Below are 21,210 nucleotides of genomic sequence, written 5' to 3'. Positions count from 1 at the left end.
GGCACAGTGGCTCAGTGGTTAGCACTGCTGCCTCACAGCGCCAGGGACCTGGATTCAATTCCACCCTCATATGACTATCTGTGTGGAGTTTGCACGTTCTCTCTGTGTCTGCATGGATTTCCTACACATGCTCTGGTTTCTTCTGACATTCCAAAGATGTGCTGGTTAGTTGGATTGGCTATGTTAAATTGTTCGCAGTGTCCAGGGATGTGTAGGCCAGCTGGATTAGCCATAGCAAATGCAGGGTTAAAGGGAAGGAGTTGGACTGGGTGGAATGCTCTTTGGAGGGCCAGTGTAGACTCAATGGACTGAATCCTTCGAAACTGTAAGAATTTTATGATTATGTCACTCTGTATGACAGGACAGCGTGTACTTCTGTAATGATTTCAATGTCCTTGATAAAAAATACCTTCACAGAGGATGCTGAGTCGCCAAACAAAACTTCCTGCTGAGGATTAGGTCTTTCACACTGACTACCTTCATGTACGTGTATTGTACTAAATTTCTATTACATTTTAAAACAGTCCAATTACTTAAATTTGTATTTGATATGTTTCTGTTAGGTGTATCTATGACTTTCAGCATTTGATAGTTTCTGGGCTTGACTTTAGACTTTGGCCTCGTCTACGTTTCATCCACTCTGCTGATAGCAGCAATTCTCTCAAAGACCACTTACTGTGTGTGAAATATCATTGGTGAGCCACCTGCCAGGCCGGCAGCAAATGTCATGCACCTTCCAAGAGGCAGGGTTGGAGTTGGCAGGAGAACAAGGAGGAATCATCAGGATTTTATAATTGGATGTGAGCACTTGTCCCAATCCAAATTTCAGAGAATCATTTTAGGTTAAAGCCTTGGCTGCCCATTAATAATTTTTACATCAAGTCCACGAGCATGCATTAGGCCTTAAGTACCACCTTTTAGAGCTCCGTTTTCAGCAGCTATTCATAGGACTGAAATAGTAAGACTCTGTGAATTTACTGGCAGACACAATACCTGCACAGAATGGGTGCAGCCACTAAATTGGCATGATTTGGACCTGTTTTGTTCGGAAATAAGTACAGCATGTACAAAGATCTATCGCCTTTTAGCTATGCATTCACTATTTAGCCACTTAACAATCTACCTAGGATTTAATTGAGTAAATATTGATTTCGCAATAAAAGAAATACGAAACTAAGTTGACACTTGCTTTGTTTCTGGAATGCAAAGATTTTGCTGTTACTGTTAGATAATTTTGTAATCTGCCTGTTTGCTCTGTATTGTAGAGTGGCAGCAATCTCCGGGTATTGGGCCTGGTGAAGTCGGATGAGGGTTTTTACCAGTGTGTGGCAGAGAATGATGCTGGGAATGCGCAGACCAGTGGACAGCTAATCATCCCAGAGCCAGGTAGGACAGCATAATCATTGACACTTCCCTGCAGTTTTCACTCGTGTTTTTATTTCTCCCTTTTAATGACAAGTGACAGTTTTGGAAGAAAGAACCGTTAGTGCTGTTACATTCTGTTGTATGTTGTTCAAAGTAATCATCTTTGAGACAATATTGTAACTTTCTTTGAATGTATTTCTCAGATCACACCATGTGCTACAGACTTAGACCCTTTGTCTAGCGCAATGATTGTAGTCCAATAGATCGTTGATTTATGAACATCTGACATACGAATGCTTGAACGTACGAACGTGACTCAGGCAGAGGTGTGATTTTCAAGATTGCAACACTTTTTGTGCTAGTGAATGGCTCTTTTATATTGTCCTCCATTGTGTTCTGAGCTGTGTACAACTCAATTTGCAAACAAGCTCAAAAACAGAATGCATTCACAACCCAGGGACTGCCTGTAATGATTGATATGCCATCTTAAATACTTAGATATGTATACACATGGCATTATAGTTACTAACTCTTTACCAATAATTTAACGCATCAGTTCGACCCACAATATTGTGTGAGTTGTTTGCAAAAAGCATCTGATTTAGGAAAAGTTTTTATTTGAATTCTTTATTTATTGAATTCAGCTTAGCAGTGGCCCTTCACATAGATTGCTGTATACATTTACAAAGTCATGTGCAGTTTGGCCACAATGTGGATTGAGGCTTTCAGATCTCCAGTTGGAAGAAAGGAGCTTAGATTTGACCAGGATGCTAGATCAAGGCCTTTCAGGGTCCGTGGTTAAAACTGGGGTAGGCAGTAGTCGAATGAAAAGTTAGAACAAGAAATTTGAATTATATTACAAATTGTAATATAATTCCTCGGGTTAATATTTTGTTTAAAAGAAGGTGTCATTAACAATGCAGCATTGTCTAAGTGCTACAATTGAAGTATTCAGCTTACAAGGCATGGTGGCTCAGTGGTTAGCACTGCTGCCTCACAGTGCCAAGAATCTGGGTTTGATTACACCCTCAGGTGACTCTCTGTGTGAGGTTTGCACGTTCTCCCCGTGTCTGCATAGGTTTCCTCTGGGAGCTCCGGTTTCCTCCTACAGTCCAAAGATGTGGAGGTTAAGTGGATTGGCCATGCTAAATTGTCCATAGTGTCCAGGGATGTTCAGGCTAGGTGGGTTAACTGTGGGAAATGCAGGATTACAGGGATAAGGTAGGGGAGTGGGTCTGGGTGAGATGCTGTTCATGAGTTGGTATGGACTCGATGGGCTGAATGGTCTGCTTCTACAATGCATACATTCTATGATTCACTGAAAAATCCCTGCAGTGAGATTCAATTGTGTAATTAGTTCAGTGTGAGGCCCAGTAACTAGATCTCACAGGGGCCTTCTATACTTTTCTTGAAGGCTGGGAAGTGGAGGCCAGTGTCCTCAGATCAAGGGTTTGGGGTGTGGCTAGAGATCCAGGCCAGGAGCATTACTGCAGCTGAGATAACAAGGTGTAGAGCTGGATGGACACAACAGGCCATGCAGCATTAGAGGAGCAGGAAAGCTGACATTTAGGGCCTAGTCCCTTCTTCAGAAAGATCCTTCTTGTTCATCTCTGAAGCATTATTGCAGCTGATGATTTTTGACCTTCTCCCAGTTCAGAGGCAGAAATATTGCTCCCGAACTACACCATGAGTCCTGACGCAGGGGATTTGAGCCCAAAAGCCAATGCTGACAATCCGGTACAGCATTAAGGGAGTGATGTGTACATTTAAAGCTATCTTCTGTCACCTTTAAATCAAGGCTCCACCTGCCTGTTGGATAGATGTAAACAATCTCATGAGGTAGCCCGTGGAATTATCCGTGGTGTTTTGACCAATATTTATCCCTCAATCAACATCACAGAAATAGATTATCTGGTCATTATTGTGTTACAGTTTGTGGGAATTTGTTGTGCTCCTACTGGCTGCTATAATTCCTGTACTACAACAGTGAGCAGACATCAGAAGTGTTTAATAACTGGAAAGGTATTTGAGAAAGTTGGTGCATGTGAGAAGCGCTATATAAATGCAAGTTTTCCCTTTTCCTTCCTTACAGCCAGTGCTGGAGGAACTAGCCTTTTATGACATTTCAGACTGTGAAATTACCATTTCAAAGGGCTGCTGACCTCTGCTCCCGTTCAATCCAGAAGTCAGGTTATAGTCCAACAGGTTTATTTGAAATCAGAAGCTTTCAGAGCACTGCTCCTTCATCACCCAACAAAGGAGCAGTTCTACAAAAGTTTGTGATTTCAAATAAACCTGTTGGGCTATAGCCTGGTTTCGTGTGACTTCTGACTTTGCCCATCCCAGTCCAACATCAGCACATCCACATCATAGCCCTTTATACACATTGCAGAAAATCCACTGCGTTTGTTGAGGAGCTTTCAGCACTGAGATTTTGGATCTGTGTGTTCTGGTAACTGTGGTGATGGCTCTTATCCCCTCAATGGGGAATCAAGAGAATGATTTTATTTGTTTGTCTGGAAACAAAGAGTCAGATTCAGTAACTTGTAAAGCAGCATTATATCTGGGAATGATCCAGTCCCAATTGTTACTTCAGAAATTTTCAAGGGTTGCCAAGAGCAGCTGGCTGTGCAGTTTCCTGCAACAAATTACCCGCTCTTGGATGGGTAGCTTTGAAATCTGTCTACCCCGGGGATTCACAAGTGAATGTTATATTGCCTTAGGAAAACAAACTGAAGCATCCAGTCTGCTGTTTTGTGGTCACTATTCATCTAACTGAACAGACAGAACTGGGAACATTCAGGTACCTCTGAAACGGAGACAAATTGTGGGGCAAGCCGGACAACATACTTGGCTGACAGACCCCTGGGCAGGATACAAGAAACAAGTTATCATCCAACAATAATCTTGCCCTAATCTCTCCATCTCTCTGTCTCACTGCCACAACTTTCCTCAATTCGCTCAAAAATATTATTTGTCTGAATAGCACACACCTTAAAGTTCCTCATTTGTTCACCTTAAATTTTGAATGTGTTGCTGATGCAGTCTTCCTCCCTGCATCCTAACTGAGTCAGAACTGAATGTCGCTTGTAGCTGTCTCTATTCTAGGCTATTTTTCATTCTTTCAGTATTCCATTCAGATTAGAATCAACAGGTTGCTATAAGTTAAGCTTAGTGTCACTGTATAATGGCGTGTTATGAATTGAAGGACTGTGTGAGAGCACTGATTCCCAGAGTGGGCTCCTTGATCATTATTTCATGATTTACTTTGGTTTCTGTGCTACTTGTTTAGAGACTGGTTGTGTCCCACACTGACCATCTAATTAATTCTCTCAACTTCAATAAATGCAGAAGAACAAGGATAGAAATTAGTTGAGGGGGGAGGAGAAGGAACAAGCATTTCACAGTCTCTTTGTCAAATTGCTCTTTGATTTCCATTGCTTTTGAGACCGAAGACCAGCATGTTTTTCCATATCTCATAATTTTGTTGCCAAAGTAGCGACAAAAGCAGGACAACTCAACCATCAAACAGAGAAAGCACAAGGCCCAGGACATTTAATTCAGTTCTTTGGCCTGGTTTCAGGGCTATTTTTCGAATTCTTCCTTGGAATATTGTGTCCAGTTCTGGTCACCCTACTATAGGAAAGATGTGGAGGCTTTGGAGAGGGTGCAAAGGAGGTTTATCAGGATGCTGCGTGGACTGGAGGGCTTGTCTTACGTGGAGAGGTTGACTGAGCTCAGACTTTTCTCTCTGAAGAGAAGGAGGAAGAGAGGTGACCTGATTGAGGCGTACAAGGTAATGAGAGGCATTGATAGAGTCAATAGCCAGAGACTTTTCCCCAGGGCATGATTGACTGCCACAAGGGGTTATAGTTCTAAGGTGTTAGGAGGAAGGTATAGAGGAGACGTCAGAGAGAGGTTCTTCACCCAGAGAGTTGTGAGCACATGGAATAGTTTACCAGTGGTAGTCATGGAAGCAGAGTCATTAGTGACATTTAAGCGACTGCTGGACATGCACATGGACAGGCGTGAATTGAGGGGAATGTAGGTTAGGTTATTTTATTTTTGGATTAGGATTATTACACGGCACAACATCGTGGGCCGAAGAGCCTGTACTGCGCTGTACTTTTCTATGTTCTATGAATGTGGGCATTGCTGGCAAGGCCAGAATTAGTTGTACATCTCTAATTACCTATAGGAAGTAGTGGGGACAAGTAACTTTCTTGAACTATTGTAGTCTATCTGATAAAGAGTATTTAGTTGGGAACATTGGGGTTGAACTGATTTGATTTGATTTATTGTTGTCGCATGCACCGAGATACAGTGAAAATTATTCTTTTGTGGGATAACCAGACAAATAATACCCTACATAAGTACCTCAAGGTAATAGAACAGAATTCTGAGTATATTGTTACAGTTGCAGAGAAGGTGCAGAGAAAGATCAACTCCAACATATGAGACAGTCATGAAGCTGAGAAAGGTAAAGAAGAAACTGTTCTTAACTCTGTTGGTACATATTTTTAAACTTTTGAATCTTCTGCCCATTGGAAGAAGGTGGAAGAGAGTAGCTGGGGTGGGAGGGGTCTTTGATTATGTCGGCTGCTTTCCTGAGGCAGTGGGAAGTGTAGACAGAATCAGTGGGAGAAAGGTTGGTTTGTGTGATGGACTGGGCTGTGTTCACAACTCTCTGTAATTTCTTGTCGTCGTGGGCACAGCAGTTACCAAACCAAGCTGTGATGCATCCAGATAGGATGCTTTCTATGGCGCATCAATAAAAATTGGTAAAGATCATTGTGGACATGCTGAATTTCCTCAACCTTCTGAGGAGGTAGACCCATTAGTGTGCTTTCTTGATGGAAGTGTTGACGCGGGTGAACCAGGATAGATTGTTAGTGGTGTTTACTCCTAGGGACTGGAAGCTCTCGACCATTTCCATCTAAGCGCATACAGACTTCCACTCTCCTTCCTAAAATTGATTTCCAGCTCCTTTGTTTTGTGATGTTGAGGGAGAGATTGTTGTCTTTATGCAATGTCATTAAGCTGTCTGTCTCCTTCCTGCACTCTGTCCTGCCATTGTTTGAAACCTGACCACTATGGTGATGTCATCAGCAAATTTATCGATGGAGTTGGAGCTGAATTTGGCCGCACAGTTGTGAGTGTATAAGGAGTAGGGTAAAGGGGCTGAGTACAGAGCCTTGTGGGGCACCGATATTGAAGGGTATTGGGGAGGAGCTGTTGTTGCTTGTCCTTACTGATTGCAGTCTGTGGGTCAGGAAGTCAAGGATCCGTTTGACATCACCGTAGTGGTCAGGTTTCAAACAATGGCAAACAGAGTGCAGGAAGGAGTCAGACAGCATGGGGGCTGAGTCCTAGGTCTCAGAGTTTGGAGGTGAGTCTTGTTGGAATTATGGTGTTGTAAGTGGAGCCAAAGTCAATAAAAAAAGAGTCAGATGTAGGTGCCCTTGTAATCCATGTGCTCCAGGTGTGAATGTAGGGTCAGGTAGATGGTATCTGGAGTTGACCTGTTGTCTTTTGTTTCTTTTCATTTGCGGGGTATAGGCATCACTGGCTAGCCAGCATTTCTTGCCCATCCCTAGTTGCCGTTGAGAATGTGGTGGTGAGCTGCCTTCTTGAACGGCTGCATTCCTCCTGCTGTAGGTTGACCCACAACGCTATTAGGGAGGGAATTCCAGGATTTTGAAACAATGACAGTAAAGGAACGGAGATATCTTTCCAAGTTAGGATGGTGAATAGCTTGGAGGTGGTGGTAGTCTCATACATCGGCTGCCCTTGCCCTTCTACATGGAAGTGGTTGTGTGTTTGGAAGGCGCTGTCTGAGGATCTTCGGTGAATTTCTGCAGTGCATCTGGTCGATAGTACATACTGCTGCTACTGAGTGTTGGTGGTGGAGGGAATGGATGCTTGTGGATGTAGTGCCAATCAAGCGGCTGCTTTGTCCTGGATGGTGTCAAGCATCCAGTGTTGTTGGGGCTGCACTCATTCAGGCAAGTGGGGAGTATTCCATCACGCTCCTGACTCGTGCCTTGTCGATGGTGGACAGGCTTTGAAGAGTCAGGAGTTGAATTATTTGCTGCAGTATTCCTTAGTTTCTGAACTGCTCTGGCCAATGATCACCCCCAGGATGTTGATAGTGGGGGATTCAGTGATAGTAACACCATTTAATGTTAAGGGGTGGTAGTTAGATTGTCTCTTATTGGTGATGGTCGTAGCCTGTCATTTGTGTGGCACGAATGTTGCTTGCCACTCGTCAGTCCATGTTCAGATAATGTTCAGATCTTGTTTCATTTGAACATGGACTGCTTCAGTGTCTGGGAAGTCATGAATGGTGCTGTACATTTTGCAATCATCAGTGAATATCCCCACTTCTGACCTTATGATGGAGGGAATGTCATTGATGAAACAGCTGAAGATAGAGGGAATGTCATTGATGAAACAGCTGAAGATGGTTGGGCTGAAGACACTACCCCGAGGAACTCCTGCAAAAATGTCTTGGAGCTGGGGTGTTTGACATCAAACAGCCTCGACCATCTTCCAATGTGCCAGGTAATCTTCTGCCCATTGTTGTGACAGTAGGCAAGTTGTGGGGGATCAAGGCAGCCTGGGAAGCTATAGTTGATTTGTGCTATTATATTTTGTAACTGTCCTGGAACTGCAATTGGTCTGCAAATGTTGTGAAGGCATTTTAGAAACCCCATTGATACTTGTAATTGGGGTCTTACACTGCATACCCAGAAACTGCAGTTTCCAGGAGGATTTGGTGGTATTGTGGTATCATTACTGACCTAGTAATCTAAAGGACCTGGCTAGCACTCTGGTAGAATTTAGGTTCAATCAATAAATAAAACTGAAATTGAAAGCTAGACTCAGTAATAGTGATCATGAAACTATCTTCAATTTTCATAAAAACCCATCTGATTCACTAATGACCTTTAGGGAAGGAAATCTGATGTCCTTGCCTGGCCTGGCCTAGATGTGACTCCAGACCCACAGCGATCTGGCTGACTCTCAACTGCCCTCTGAAATAATGGCCCAGCATGCCATTTTGTTCAAGGAAAATTAGGAATAGGCCATAAATGTTGGCCTTGCCAGTGATGCCCACATTGCATGGAAGAAGTAAAAAGAATGTTTAGGCAACAGAGCAGAAGTAACTCTAAAAAGCCATTAAATCTCGAGGACGTTCTGAATATCACTGTTTGTCATAACACTGGTTGTTATAACATTGTAGTATCTGTATTTTACCACGAGAGGGAAAATTAACCTTCCATCAATAACTCACTGGAAGCCTATGGTGGCTGAATCTGTCTGTTCAAGGAACCACAGTGGGAAAGATATGTTGACAAAATGTTGTGAAAGAAAATACTTTGGAATCTGTAAATTATGTACACTATCAAAAAAGGAAAGATAGTCCCAAGGAAGGAGTGAATGTTTGCCCTGTGAGTAACTATGCACTGCATGTAAGGCTGATAAAAGATCATTGGTGCTGAAAATTTAATTTTGTTTCTCTTCACAGATATTGCTTGAGCTGCTTACTTTTCCAGCTCCTTTTGATCATTTCCTCAGGTTTCCAGAATTTGCAACATTTTTGCTTTTGTAAAATGTTAGGCTGTAACTCTGACTTTCTAAATTGTAATTATCATTGCACTTTAGAAAATATAAATGATTAAGAACCACTTAGTGATTATTTATTTAGAGGCTAAAAAAAACTGCAGATGCTGGAATCCAAGGTAGACAAACAGGAGGCTGGAAGAACACAGCAGGCCAGGCAGCATCTGGCGGGAAGAAGCAGTCAATGTTTCAGATATTACCCTTCTTCAGGACTGGACCTGAGGAAGGGTAATATCCAAAACGTTAACTGTTCTTTCCTCCAGATGCTACGTGGCCTGCTGTGTTCTTCCAGCCTCCTGTTTGTCTACCAGTAATTATTTATAATTTGCAGAAAGGTATTCCATATGGGCAAAGCTTTTACAAATTAAGAAAAACAAATTTTGTTTTAAATGGCACCTGAAGAGTGCCTTGGGATGTTTGATGATGTTGAAGATTGCATGTAACAATAGGTTTTGTAGTTGTTACTCTAGCCAAGATTGACAGAATAACAGATAAGAGTAGGCAATGAGGAAATAATTTAAGAAGCAGTATAGTGTGCAGGTCATAACAGCAAAGAAAAATTGAGGAAAGCAAATAGAGCTTTTGGATGAAAAAAAAGAGTATATTGGAAACACAGAAAAGATCAAATAGCATACATTAAAGAAGAAGACAGTTTAAACATCAAGAATGCAAATTCAGCTTTTGGCATCCTAAGAAAATAATGCATCAGAGTAGGTCACCTGTGAATAACCTTGAATTTAAATGATGAAAATCAGTGAATAAGCTTCATCTGATGCAATGAGGCTTCATGGGTTTGAGTCAATGTTGAGGACTTACAGGCAACCCCCTTTTGACTGTATACCAATGTGTTACTATTCTGGTGGATCTGTCCTGTGATGGTGTTGTCTGGGACATTATCTGTAAGCTACAATTCTTTGAGCACAACTACGTTGGGCTGTTGCTTAATTGTGAGACAGTTCAACGAATTTTGACACTAGCTCCCAAGTGTTGTTACAGAGGATTTTGCAGAGTCAACAGGGTTAAGTTTGTCATCATTTCTCTTGCCTAGGTTGATGCCAGGTGGTCTATCTGGTTTCATTCCTTTATTTAGCCTTCATAGCATTTGATGCAACTGAGTGTGTTAGGCCACTTCAGAGAACATTTAAAAGTTAACCATATTGCTGTGGGTCCCGAGTCACATGTAGGCTAGATGAGGTATGGATGGTAAATTTTCTTCCAGATTTGATTGTGTAGCAACAGACAAATGGAGAGTATTGTATGGACAAATTGTTGAAGGTGTCAAAGATACATGGTTCAGGAGTAATGGCATAGATTCCAAGAGCATACTAGATCTTTAGAAATTATTGGTTAGGCCTCATCTGAAGCATTCATTCAATATTGTGCTGAGCATTCAATGAAGAATATTATGACCTTGGAGATTGTGCAGAGGATTTTTACAGGGAGAATAAATCTGGAAACAGATTAAAGAAGCTGGCATTGTCCTCCTCGGAATGAAAATGCGAAGAAGATGTATAATAGAAGTGTTCTAAATCATGAGAGTGTTCATATAGTGGGGAGAAGCTGTTTCAACAGAACAGTTGCCATTAAAAGGCCACAGATTTCAGAAAAAAAAAGACATGATCATTTTTATTTACATAGTCACTGTGATGATGTAGAATTCACTGTCAGACTGCGAGGTGGAAGCTGTCAAGACTACATTCAACAGAGAATTAGACATATATTTGCAGGGCCATTGGAAATGAATAGAGGATGGAAACAGCATAGATAACACTTCCAAATAGCCAATATAGGTACAAAATGCAATAGTTTGAATAACTTCCTTCTCTGCTGTCTGCTTTCATTAAATGCTCACCCTCTGTTAGGATATGTTTGCAAAATCAGCATTGTTTCCTAAACTTATAGCATTATGCCTGTGCACCACACAGAGGAGATTTTGTGATTTAAGATAATACACAAAGCTCCATTGTCATGTGTTATTGCAAAGTTTTGCTCCACTGAACAAAACCCAAGGTTTCATCATTTCTAGCTTTTTATTCAAGAGATGTCAAGTTCACCATAATTTCACAGTAGATCCCATCTGCCTTTATAACTGGGAGTATATCCTTTTCTACCCCAAAATTAATTCAACTATGTTTTGATCCAGGGATCTGAGCAGTAAGCTTTTAATTTGTAGCCCAGCTACTGAAATATCAGATGCGCTGCCAAATGCATTCTGTGTTGTTGACATAGGTTAGACTGAAAAGCTAGGGGCCAGTATAAATTTCTCACAATTTGAAGAATCAATCTCTCTCCTATCCCCTGTTATGAAAAAAGCATTAAAATTGTAATCACCATCTCTCAATATAGCATCACCTGCTCTAGCTCAAGATTTCAAAGTCAAACTAGATCAGGCTTTAAACGACAAACAGGTTCTTGCTGCTGTTATATGACAAACACTCTTTGTATCAGGGAAGGTGTTAGAGGTTGTGCAGAGGATGTATTATCTATGTGAATACCTATTTATCTAGAGAGAGACAACTGGGAATTGTGCACCTTATATTTGTGAGATGGGGCACTCAATCCGTCAATCTAATTGTCTGCTTTGGCTAAGCCTTCCATTGTACAAAGAGAACAACATCTGGACCTTCAGGTTTCACAAAGAGCTGCCTTCTCTCAATAGGCAGAAATGGTTCATATTGTATATAATAAGCTTCTCCTTGAATGTCTAATTAGCACTTGAAATCAGCATTATAACCAGCCTGATCTCAGCCTGTAGAGTACAGGTGTAAAAGAAAATGCTTCATACAGCTTTGGGACTTAACACTGTATGTTGAATTTAGCTTTACAGCAACTACATGCACTTATGTAGAGCCTTTAACAGAATAAAATGCTCCAAAGTGCTTCACAGGAGTAGTACCTAAGAATATTTAAAATGGAAAATGACCAAAAGCTCGGTCAAAGTAGGGAGCATCTTTAAGGAGGAAAGAAGGCTAAAAATGGTGAGGTAAAAATTTACTGAGCTCAGTGGCGAGGCAGCTGATGATTTAGCTGCCACTGGTGGAATGATTAAAATCAGGGCAGCAAAAGAGGCCAGAATTAGAGGAGCTCAGAAGTCTCAGAGAGCGGGAGAGCTGGAGGAGGTTGCAAAGATATTCCAAAATAAAGCCATGGAGGAATTTGAAACAAAAATTAAGGATTTCAAAGTTGACACCTGGTGGGCAATGTATGTCAACTTCACTGATTACAGAAGCTTGCTGGAGGTAGATAGTGAGTGCACTGTTACTACATGCAGACTGCACTTTATCAATGGTGAATACTGCATGGATGGTACAGGCCCTGCCGGAAATCACAAACAAAGTTTAATCCTAGTGTTCAAATTTACCAAAAATAATTTTGTAGGTGTTAACATTTGCCAACACAAAAGCCAGATAAAATGGCAATTACTGATGGGGTAGGAGGAGACCTTTGGTTGTGAGCCATTAATCATAACAGTAGGTACGAGAAATAAACTTTGTTGAAAATGCCAGTGACTTTAAACCAATGCCGCACATCATAAGACTTAGAAGGACTGAAAGGGGAATGAAAGAAAAAGAAAGCAAGGCAAACAGAGAATGCTCCTGAGTGTTGCTTGCTGGGGCCAATTCTCGTAGCACGTAAATCACTATTCATGCTTCCTGCAGTCTATGTGAAAGGGCATGGACAGATGGTGGTGAAGTTGGCCATAAAGATGTATTAGCAGAAGCTGCTGACCGTGGTGGGAGGAACATGGCTCCTGCTGTCTGAGCTCTTTGCATAAATGGTAGCCATCCATTCTAAACACAGCATGTGCACCTCACTGCACAGCTGTTCAGGCTATCACTGCACCCTCTCCCAAGGCTGGGGATTCTGTAAGGCAACCTTAGTAATTTACACCGTACACAAATAAAACGGAAATGTTCTCACATTGGACAGGCCATAGGTGAGAAAATTAAATTCTTGTTACCAGCAAGGCAGTTTTCTTTAGAACAAGATTACAAGCTTCAAATAATATCTCTATTTTTAGATATAGTAATTGGTTGACAAAGGCATGGGCACTTTTTCTTTGAATAATTACTGTAGTTCAGACATACAGTGTGATGCACACTATCACTAACTTGTTACCTGCTTTCTGATGAGGTTAAATGGAGTGAAGATTAGTACTTGATGCATATTACACTGAGTGACCCCGAATAGAAGTAGTTTCTGGTTGCCTTGGCTGCCAGATTTTCCTAGAACTTTCTCCATTTATATTTCAGCTTTCTAAAGCACAAACTACACCAGAGCTGCCTCATTAACATCAAAGTATTGCTAATAATGTCGGTGAACATTTTAGAAGCATAAAATTAGTCATCAGAGTCATTTCAAAACAGTTTAATCTTGCATCCTTTTAGAATTATAAGGCAAGAAGCAAATTAAATTCCAATATCTGTCATAGGTCATTCTGATTTTGGAGCTAAAAAATACATATATCGAAATAATAAAATGATAGCAATGAATGCAAAGAAAGCTCCCAAATAAGATCCCCATAAATTTATGCATTACGTTTTCAAAACTCCTGTCAAACTGTCCTCAGTGCAGGCTTGCTCTTGTCTTTGTTGCTTAAGGCCAGTATATGACTCAGGCTCACCGTTCTCACCACTGACTTTAATGTTCAATTTCTGTCATTGTGAATGTCTTCCATCTATGTGAATATTAATTAAGAAGCTGCCATGTTATTGCCTATGTGACTCTCACTTTGCAGCTGTAACACAGTAAGTATTTTCAGCATCAGCACATATAGTATAGACGATAGAACAGTACAGCAAAGAAACAGGCCCTTTGGCCCACTATTTCTGTGCCAACCATGGTGTAATTCTAAACTAATCCTATCTGCCTGCATATGATCCATATCCCTCTATTCCCTGCCTCTTCATGTGTCTGCTTAAATGCCTCTTAAATGTTATTAACGTAGCTGCTTGTACTTCTCTCTGCGTAAAAAAGCTTTCCATGAACATTTTCCTTAATCTTTACCCCTCTCACCTTAAACCTATACTCCCTAGTTTTTGATATTTCCATCCTGGGAAAAAAGATTCTGACTAGCCCCCCCCTCTCTATGGCTTGCATAATTTTATATACTTCTATTAGTTTGCCCCTCAGCCTTCGGCACTCCAGCAAAAACAGCCCAAATTTGCTATAATAGCTAATATACTCCAATCAAAGCAACATCTAGCTTCCTCTCCAAAGCCTCCACATTATTCCCATAGGGTTGCAACCAGAATTACACACAATAAGACCATAAGACATAGGAGCAGAATAAGACCATTCAGCTCATTGAACCTGCTCCATCATTTGATCATGGCAGATGTTTTTCAACCCCAAGTAGTCCAATGTTATCATGGAAATCTCCATTGCACAAGAAACATCTGGCTGCAAGAACTGCCAAGAACAGAAGGTTGGCAGCAATGAATGGACGTGCAGGGAAAGAAGTTTTGTGACATTATGTCCAGTTACTGCTCTGGAACTATCGCTGCTCTGATTTACCTACTATTTTCTGAATTTCCCCTTGAGCTATCTGTTAATTTCAAAGATAATATTTGCCTTCATTGTAGTTGTGTACAGCAACATCACAGAACAGCTTTTTAATAAACAGATTCATGATTTTGATGTACATAACACAGATTTAAACTACATACTGCACCTTCCTGCAAGAATGCAATCCCTTACTCCTAATTCCTCTGCCTCTGCCGCATCTGCTCCCAAGATAGGGTTTTCCCTCCAGTGTCACAATGAAGCCACTGGAGGAATGAAACTGGAGGAACAGCACTTCATATTCTGCCTTGGGAGCCTACAAGCCAATGGTCTCAATGTGGACTTTACCAGTTTCAAAATCTCCCTACCCCCGGCCTCATCCTATGATGAACCCTCCCTCTCATCCCTGGCTTCCTTGACCTGACACTACCTTCTCCAGCCCCATCCTTCTCCTTTCTCTATTTATTTCAGAGCCCCCTTCCCCATTCCCTATGTCTGAAGAAGGGCCCCGACCTGAAATATCAACTTTCCTGCCCCTCTGATGCTGCCTGACCTGCTGTGTTCCTCCAGCTCCACACTGTGTTATCTCTTTAAACTATTTAACCTCTATTGTCTCTCCCAAAGCCCACATGCTTTAAATCTGGAAGAAACACAAACTCTGGATGTAATTTCAACCATGGTTCCTCCTCCACGGACTCCATGCCGATTGTCCCAAGCTTAAGAGTTGCAACACATCTCAGACTTTGAAGAGAATAAAAATGTAGGATTCTGTGGAAAGAGAAGAGGATTTGAAATAGTTGCATGGCTCATTCAAAATTTCAGCACAGATATGCAGGATCAAATGGCCAGTCCCTTCTTTAGTATAATTTCAAAACTCTTTGATACTAGACCTGTTTTTGGCCTTCAAAGGTGCAACTTCCTCTCCTAACAGCCATCACAAGGGAATTTCCCAGACTGTTCCTTAAGTAATGCTAATGCCTGCCCAAATGTATTGAGATGTTGCGTGCAATGATAAAGACCAGCAATGTGGTTGTCAGCTTGATGTCGAATATTGGTCCGTCCCCTAACCATCACAAAAGGTTCAATGATTGCCTTGAAATTCCTGCTTAAAACTTGTTGGAAGAGGATAATTCAGCCCTGGGATAGTCAAGCTCATGGATATTCTCCCTGATAGTTTCAAAATCACAAGACCAGCTCAATTAAAATAATTAAGGAAAATGCCTCTTAGAAGAGTTGTCAAACTGATGTCGGATGTTGGCACCTGGGGTTGGAGGAAGTAAGAGCTGGCCTGGCAATTTGGGCCCAGAACCTTGGAAACCATTGGTAGACTTGGTAGAGTCAGTTATCCACCAGTGATCTATGGTTACTTTGATTGCTGGTCTTGACAACACTATCAAATCAAGCCTATTAATTTGGAAACCATCTAGCATATATCAATGGTCTGAGCAATGCTAGATGCTGGAGACTCATAAGCATGTCTAGATGAAGAATTAATGGGGCATAAGCGATGGATTTCTGTTGAGAGATCACCTCAGGTCACACTCGCTCTGTTTCTCTCTCCATGAATGCTGCCTGACCTGCTGAGTATTTTGTAGCATTTCCCATTTTCACTTCGTTGATGGATTTCTCCTGCTTGCCTTACATTATAGCATGCCTCCCCATACTCCACTTCTGGCTTCCGCTATTGCCAGACTTCTGGAAACTGGTCTTCAGGTATTGCAAATTTCCAGGGCAAATGATGGAATTTGAATTACCACAGAATTGAGAGGGAAATACTGTTCTATTTTTAGAATTTAGAATCCCTACAGTCTGTAAACAGGCTCTTTGGCCCAACAAGTCCACGCCAACCCTCAGAACATCCCACCCAAACCCAGCCCCCAATCTACCCATCTCTGAAGACGATGGGCAATTTAACGTGGCCAATCCACCTAACCAGCACATTTTAGATTGTGGGAGGAAACCAGAGCACCTGGAGGAAACCCACAGACAAGGGGAGAATGTGCAAATAACACACAGACAGTCGCCCGATGGTGGAATTGAACCCAGATCCCTGGCACTGTGAGACAACAGTGCTAACCACCGAGCCACCATACCACCCATTCTCTGGAGAATGAAGGTGCTCTGAGTATTAGCATTGTAGTCTAAGGATCTCATAGCTATAATGCTAATACACTGATGCCAGGCGACATGTAGCTGGAACCCGAGAAATGTTTTGATGAAGCCCTGCAATAGTCTACGTTGCGAACAGAGTAAATGACCTATGAGTGTTAATTATTTTATAACATGAACACAGAACAAAGCACAAGACAGCACAGGAACAGGCCCTTCAGCCCACCAACCATGTGCTGACACGTGATGCCTGTCTAGGCTAAAAACCTTTTGCCTCTATGTGGTTTGTATCCCTCTATTCCCTGCCTATTCATTTATCTGTCAAGATGCCTCTTAAATATTGTTATTGTATCCACCTCCACTACCTCCTCTGGGAGCACATTCCAGGTACTTACCACCTGCTGTGTAAAAAAAAAGTGCCACTCACATTCCCCTTAAACTTATGCCTTTCACGTTAAATTTATGTCCCCTGTAATTGACATTTCAAAAACACTCCAACTATTTATTCTATCCATGTCTCACGTAATTTTGTAACTTTGTTCCTGGCTTACAGCTCTTTTCTATGGCGCACATTTCATTCAGGTTTACATTACTATAACAAAGAGTCATTCCAGTCTATGTGGGCCAAGTTGTTCAGCTTCTCTCTTATCTGACTCATCAGCTCCATAAAGACCTTGAAAATTAATGGAAGAAGTGCAGCTCAAAAACAGAGCTGTTCAGTTCTAAGAGTCAAATATTATGTATTTTTTTTATTCTAAGGCAAAAATTACTTTTAGATTGAAAAGAAGAAATGTCAGAGTGAGTGGCATGTGGCACATTTTCAAGAAGATGATGCAGAGGGTTCAGAACAAAAATGTTCATTCAAAACAAAAGTAAAATGGCAGGACTCCCAAATCTGTTATAATTTGCATACCAAAAGCATATAGGGGTAGTTTAATCTGAAAAAGGAAAGTTTATGCCAGATGCAAAGAACAGATAGTCTGCAGAAGTACAAAGGATGAATTAAAAATGAAATTAGGAAAGGAAAAGGAGGCATGAGAAGATCTTTACAGATAAATTCAAAGAAAATGCAAAGGTGTTTTATAAATACATAGGAACAAAGAAAATAGAAGCAGGAATAGGTCAAAGAAGAAGAATATAATTAAATGAAAAGTAGGGTTGATAAGAGAACAAAACCTCTATGTGAAGGCAGAAAATACAGGCGTCATTCTTAAAGAATAAGTTAAGCTGCTGCAGATATCCGATCAGTATTCCTGTGAGCCAGCCCAAGGAAAGCGACAAACCCAACCGGTGTCCCCGGCTGTGCACTTACTTGCTGTGTGGACCAATTGGCCAAGGTAGTAACTGACATCAACCTCTCCCTCCTACAAGCTGAAGTCACCACCTGCTTCAAGAAGAACACCAGCATCCCCGTACCCAAGAAAACACATGCAATATATCTTAGTGACTACCGGCCAATGGCTCTGACCTCCATAATCATAAAGTGCTCTGAGTGGCCGGTTATGACCCACATCAACTCCATTCTCCCAGTCCGCTTCAATCCCCTACAATTTTCCCACCAACATAACAGGTCCGTAGAGGATGCCATATCCCATGCCCTGCACTCACCCCTGGAACATCTGGACAACTAGAACATCTAGGTCAGACTCCTGCTTGTTGCCTGCAGCTCTGCCTTCGACACCATTAACCCCTCCAGACTAATCTCAAAACTGCATGACATTAGTCTCAGCTCCATCCTCTGCACCCGGATCCTCAGCTTTCTGACCCAGAGACTGCAATCGGTGAGGATAGGTAACTGCACCTCCTCCACAATAACTCTCATTACTGGAGTCCCCCGAAGGATGCATCCTCAGCCCCCTACCATACTACTTGTACTCCCAAATTCCAAACAAACACCATCTACAAGTTTGCTGATGACACCACCGTAATGAGTCAAAATACAGAAGAGAGATAGAGGACTTAGTGACGTGGTGCAATGAGAACAATCTCTCTCTCAACATCATCAAAACTAAAGAACTGATCATTGACTTCATAAAGAAAGGAGGAGAACACGCCCTCATCTACATCAATGGAACTGAGGTTGAGAGTAACAATAACTGACAACCTCCCCTGGACTTCCCATGTAAATGCGATAGTCAAGAAGGCCCAACGATGCCTCTTCTTTCCCTCAGGCAGCTCAGGAAATTTGGCATGTCCAGAAAGTCCTTCACTGACTTCTACAGATGCATTATTGAAAGCAAACTGTCCGGGTGCATATGGCCTCGTATGGTCTGCCCAGGACCAGAAGAAACTCCAGAAGGTGGTGTGCACAGCCCAGACCATCACAGAAGCAAACCTTGCATCCATGGAGTCTATTTACGTGGCTCACTGGTGCGGAAAGGCTGCCAACATCATCAAAGACTCCTCCTACAACCTCTTCTATCAGACAAAAGATACAGAAGCCTGAACACACACACGAGCAGGTTCAGGAACAACTTCTTCCCATCAGTTATTAGACTGATGAATGGACTCTGTCACCTCAAATAATGCTGATCTTGCTAATGTTGATCTCGCCTAGTGCATGTTCTGTGCAATGTAATCTGTATGCCTCTGTCCAAGTCTTTCTGATCTGTACATCTTGCTTACTATGATCTGCCTGTACTGCTCATAAACAAAGCTTTTCGTGGTACTTTGGCACATGTGACAACAAAACAATCAGTCAATCAATCAATAAAGTGAGAGGGGAAATGCAAACGTTAGAGTTAAGAAAGAAGAGTGTGAAGTATTGGACGGGATAAAAACAATAACAATAAAATGGTCTGGTGGCTCAGTGGTTAGCACTGCAGCCTCATAGCACCAGGGGCTGCGGGTTCGATTCCACCATTGGGTGTGAGTGTGTGTGGAGTTTGCATATTCTCCCTCTGTCTGTGTGGGTTTTCTCTGTGTGCTCCGCTTTCCTCCTACAGTCCAAAGGTTTGCAGGTTAGGTGGACTGCCATTCAAAGTTGTTCATAGTGTGCAGGGATATGCAGGGTAGGTGGGTGAACCATGGGAAAATTCAGGGATAGGGTAGGGTGGTGGGTCTGGGTGGGTTGCTCTTCAGAGGGTTGGTGTGAACTCGATGGACTGAATGTTCTCCTTCCACACTGTAGGGCTTATGTGATTCTGGAAGAAGTTTTAAGGGAATTGTTATCTTTGAAGCTGCATAAATCAAGTTGGAATGTATAAATAAATAAAAGTGAAATGCTGTGGAAGCTGGAGAGCTGAAATAAAAACAGAAAATACTAGAGAAACTCAGTAGGTTTGGCTGCATGTATGCAGAGAGAAACAGAGTTAATGTTATGAGTTGAAAGACTCTTCTTCAGAGGTGAAGAAAAGTTAACTGTGTCTGTCTCTGTACAGACATTGCCAGACCTGCTGAGTTTCTGCAAATCTTTCATAAACGTATCCCTGGTTGCTCAGAGAGGAAAAAGAAGAGAGGCAGATAACATGTTTAAGATGCCATAAAAGATTTTTTTCCCCTATATTCTACACCATGCCCGTAAGCATTGATCATCAGTTGGATCACTAGATGATTACCTACAGTTCTCGTCATGTCATTACAGCAAGGATATTGTCATTCATAGAGAGTACAGCTGAGATTGACGAGCATGTCGTCTTGAATGGGAACTTTAATCTATAAGGATAGATAGGATAGATTGGAGTTATTTCCTTGGAACAGTGAAGTCTAATAAGGAATTTAGCAAAGTATTAAGAGCAGGAGTTGACCATTTAACTCCGTGAGTCTGCTCCATCATTCAGTAAGATCACAGAGATCTGGTTGTGGTTTCAGCCACAGTTTTCCGTTTGCCATCTATAACCCTTGGCTCTCTGATGAAGGGTCTAGGCCTGAAATGTCAGCTTTTGTGCTCCTGAGATGCTGCTTGGCCTGCTGTGTTCATCCAGCTTCACACTTTGTCATCTATAACCCTTGACTCCCTTGTTTGTCAATGCATGTGTAAGTCAGCCTTCAATAAATTCTGTTACCCAGCTTCCACTACTTTTCTGTGGAAGATAATGCCACAGACTGATGACCTACTGAGAGAACAAAAATTCTCAATTGATTGAGTGCATTTTATGAGGGGCTTCAGTTGTGTATAGCAGGGAGATTAATAATTATAGGATTAATTTAAATAAATTGATAAGATGTTAAAATGCAATTAAGGAAAAATGTAACCACTGGGAGCATGCTGAAGATCTGGACCTCAATTGATTGTTAGAGCCAGAAATGCTCAGTGCATTTAAAAATACTTAGATAGTTATCTGTAGTATCAGAACCTAACATGCTTTGCCCAAGAGCTGGAAAGTGGAATTAATTCATACTGTTCTTTATGGTACAGTGCTGACTCAATGGGCTGAGTGGTGTCCTTTTTTGCTGAAAACTCTGATGATTCTACGACTCTAATGATTCAGTGCATGTGGAGCTATAGTATATCTGAAGAAAAACACAAGTCAACTTTTTACAGAATCATTGATGTATAGACATTTTGAACTTTCAGCAGTATCTTGTTAAAGTTGTCCAGTTGTAACACCATAAGTACCAGGTGGTGAATTTGAAAAATACTTTGTAGTCAACAAATACGATACA

At 41.6% G+C, this 21,210-nt stretch overlaps 1 protein-coding gene across 1 annotated transcript in view; it reads left to right on the top strand.

Moving 5' to 3' along the window:
• Window positions 1-21,210, top strand: part of dcc (DCC netrin 1 receptor) — a 931,407-nt gene that overhangs the window by 456,294 nt on the left and 453,903 nt on the right. Inside the window, exon 7 of the mRNA XM_059643861.1 lies at window positions 1,266-1,386. Within this exon, the coding sequence (XP_059499844.1) occupies window positions 1,266-1,386 (121 nt within the window). The remainder of the gene's footprint in view (window positions 1-1,265; window positions 1,387-21,210) is intronic.

This window comes from Stegostoma tigrinum, chromosome 1, assembly GCF_030684315.1.
Source record: "Stegostoma tigrinum isolate sSteTig4 chromosome 1, sSteTig4.hap1, whole genome shotgun sequence".
Taxonomy (NCBI): Eukaryota; Metazoa; Chordata; class Chondrichthyes; order Orectolobiformes; family Stegostomatidae; genus Stegostoma; species Stegostoma tigrinum.
Note: the sequence above shows the minus strand (reverse complement) of the source record. Positions and strands in the feature narration are given on the sequence as shown.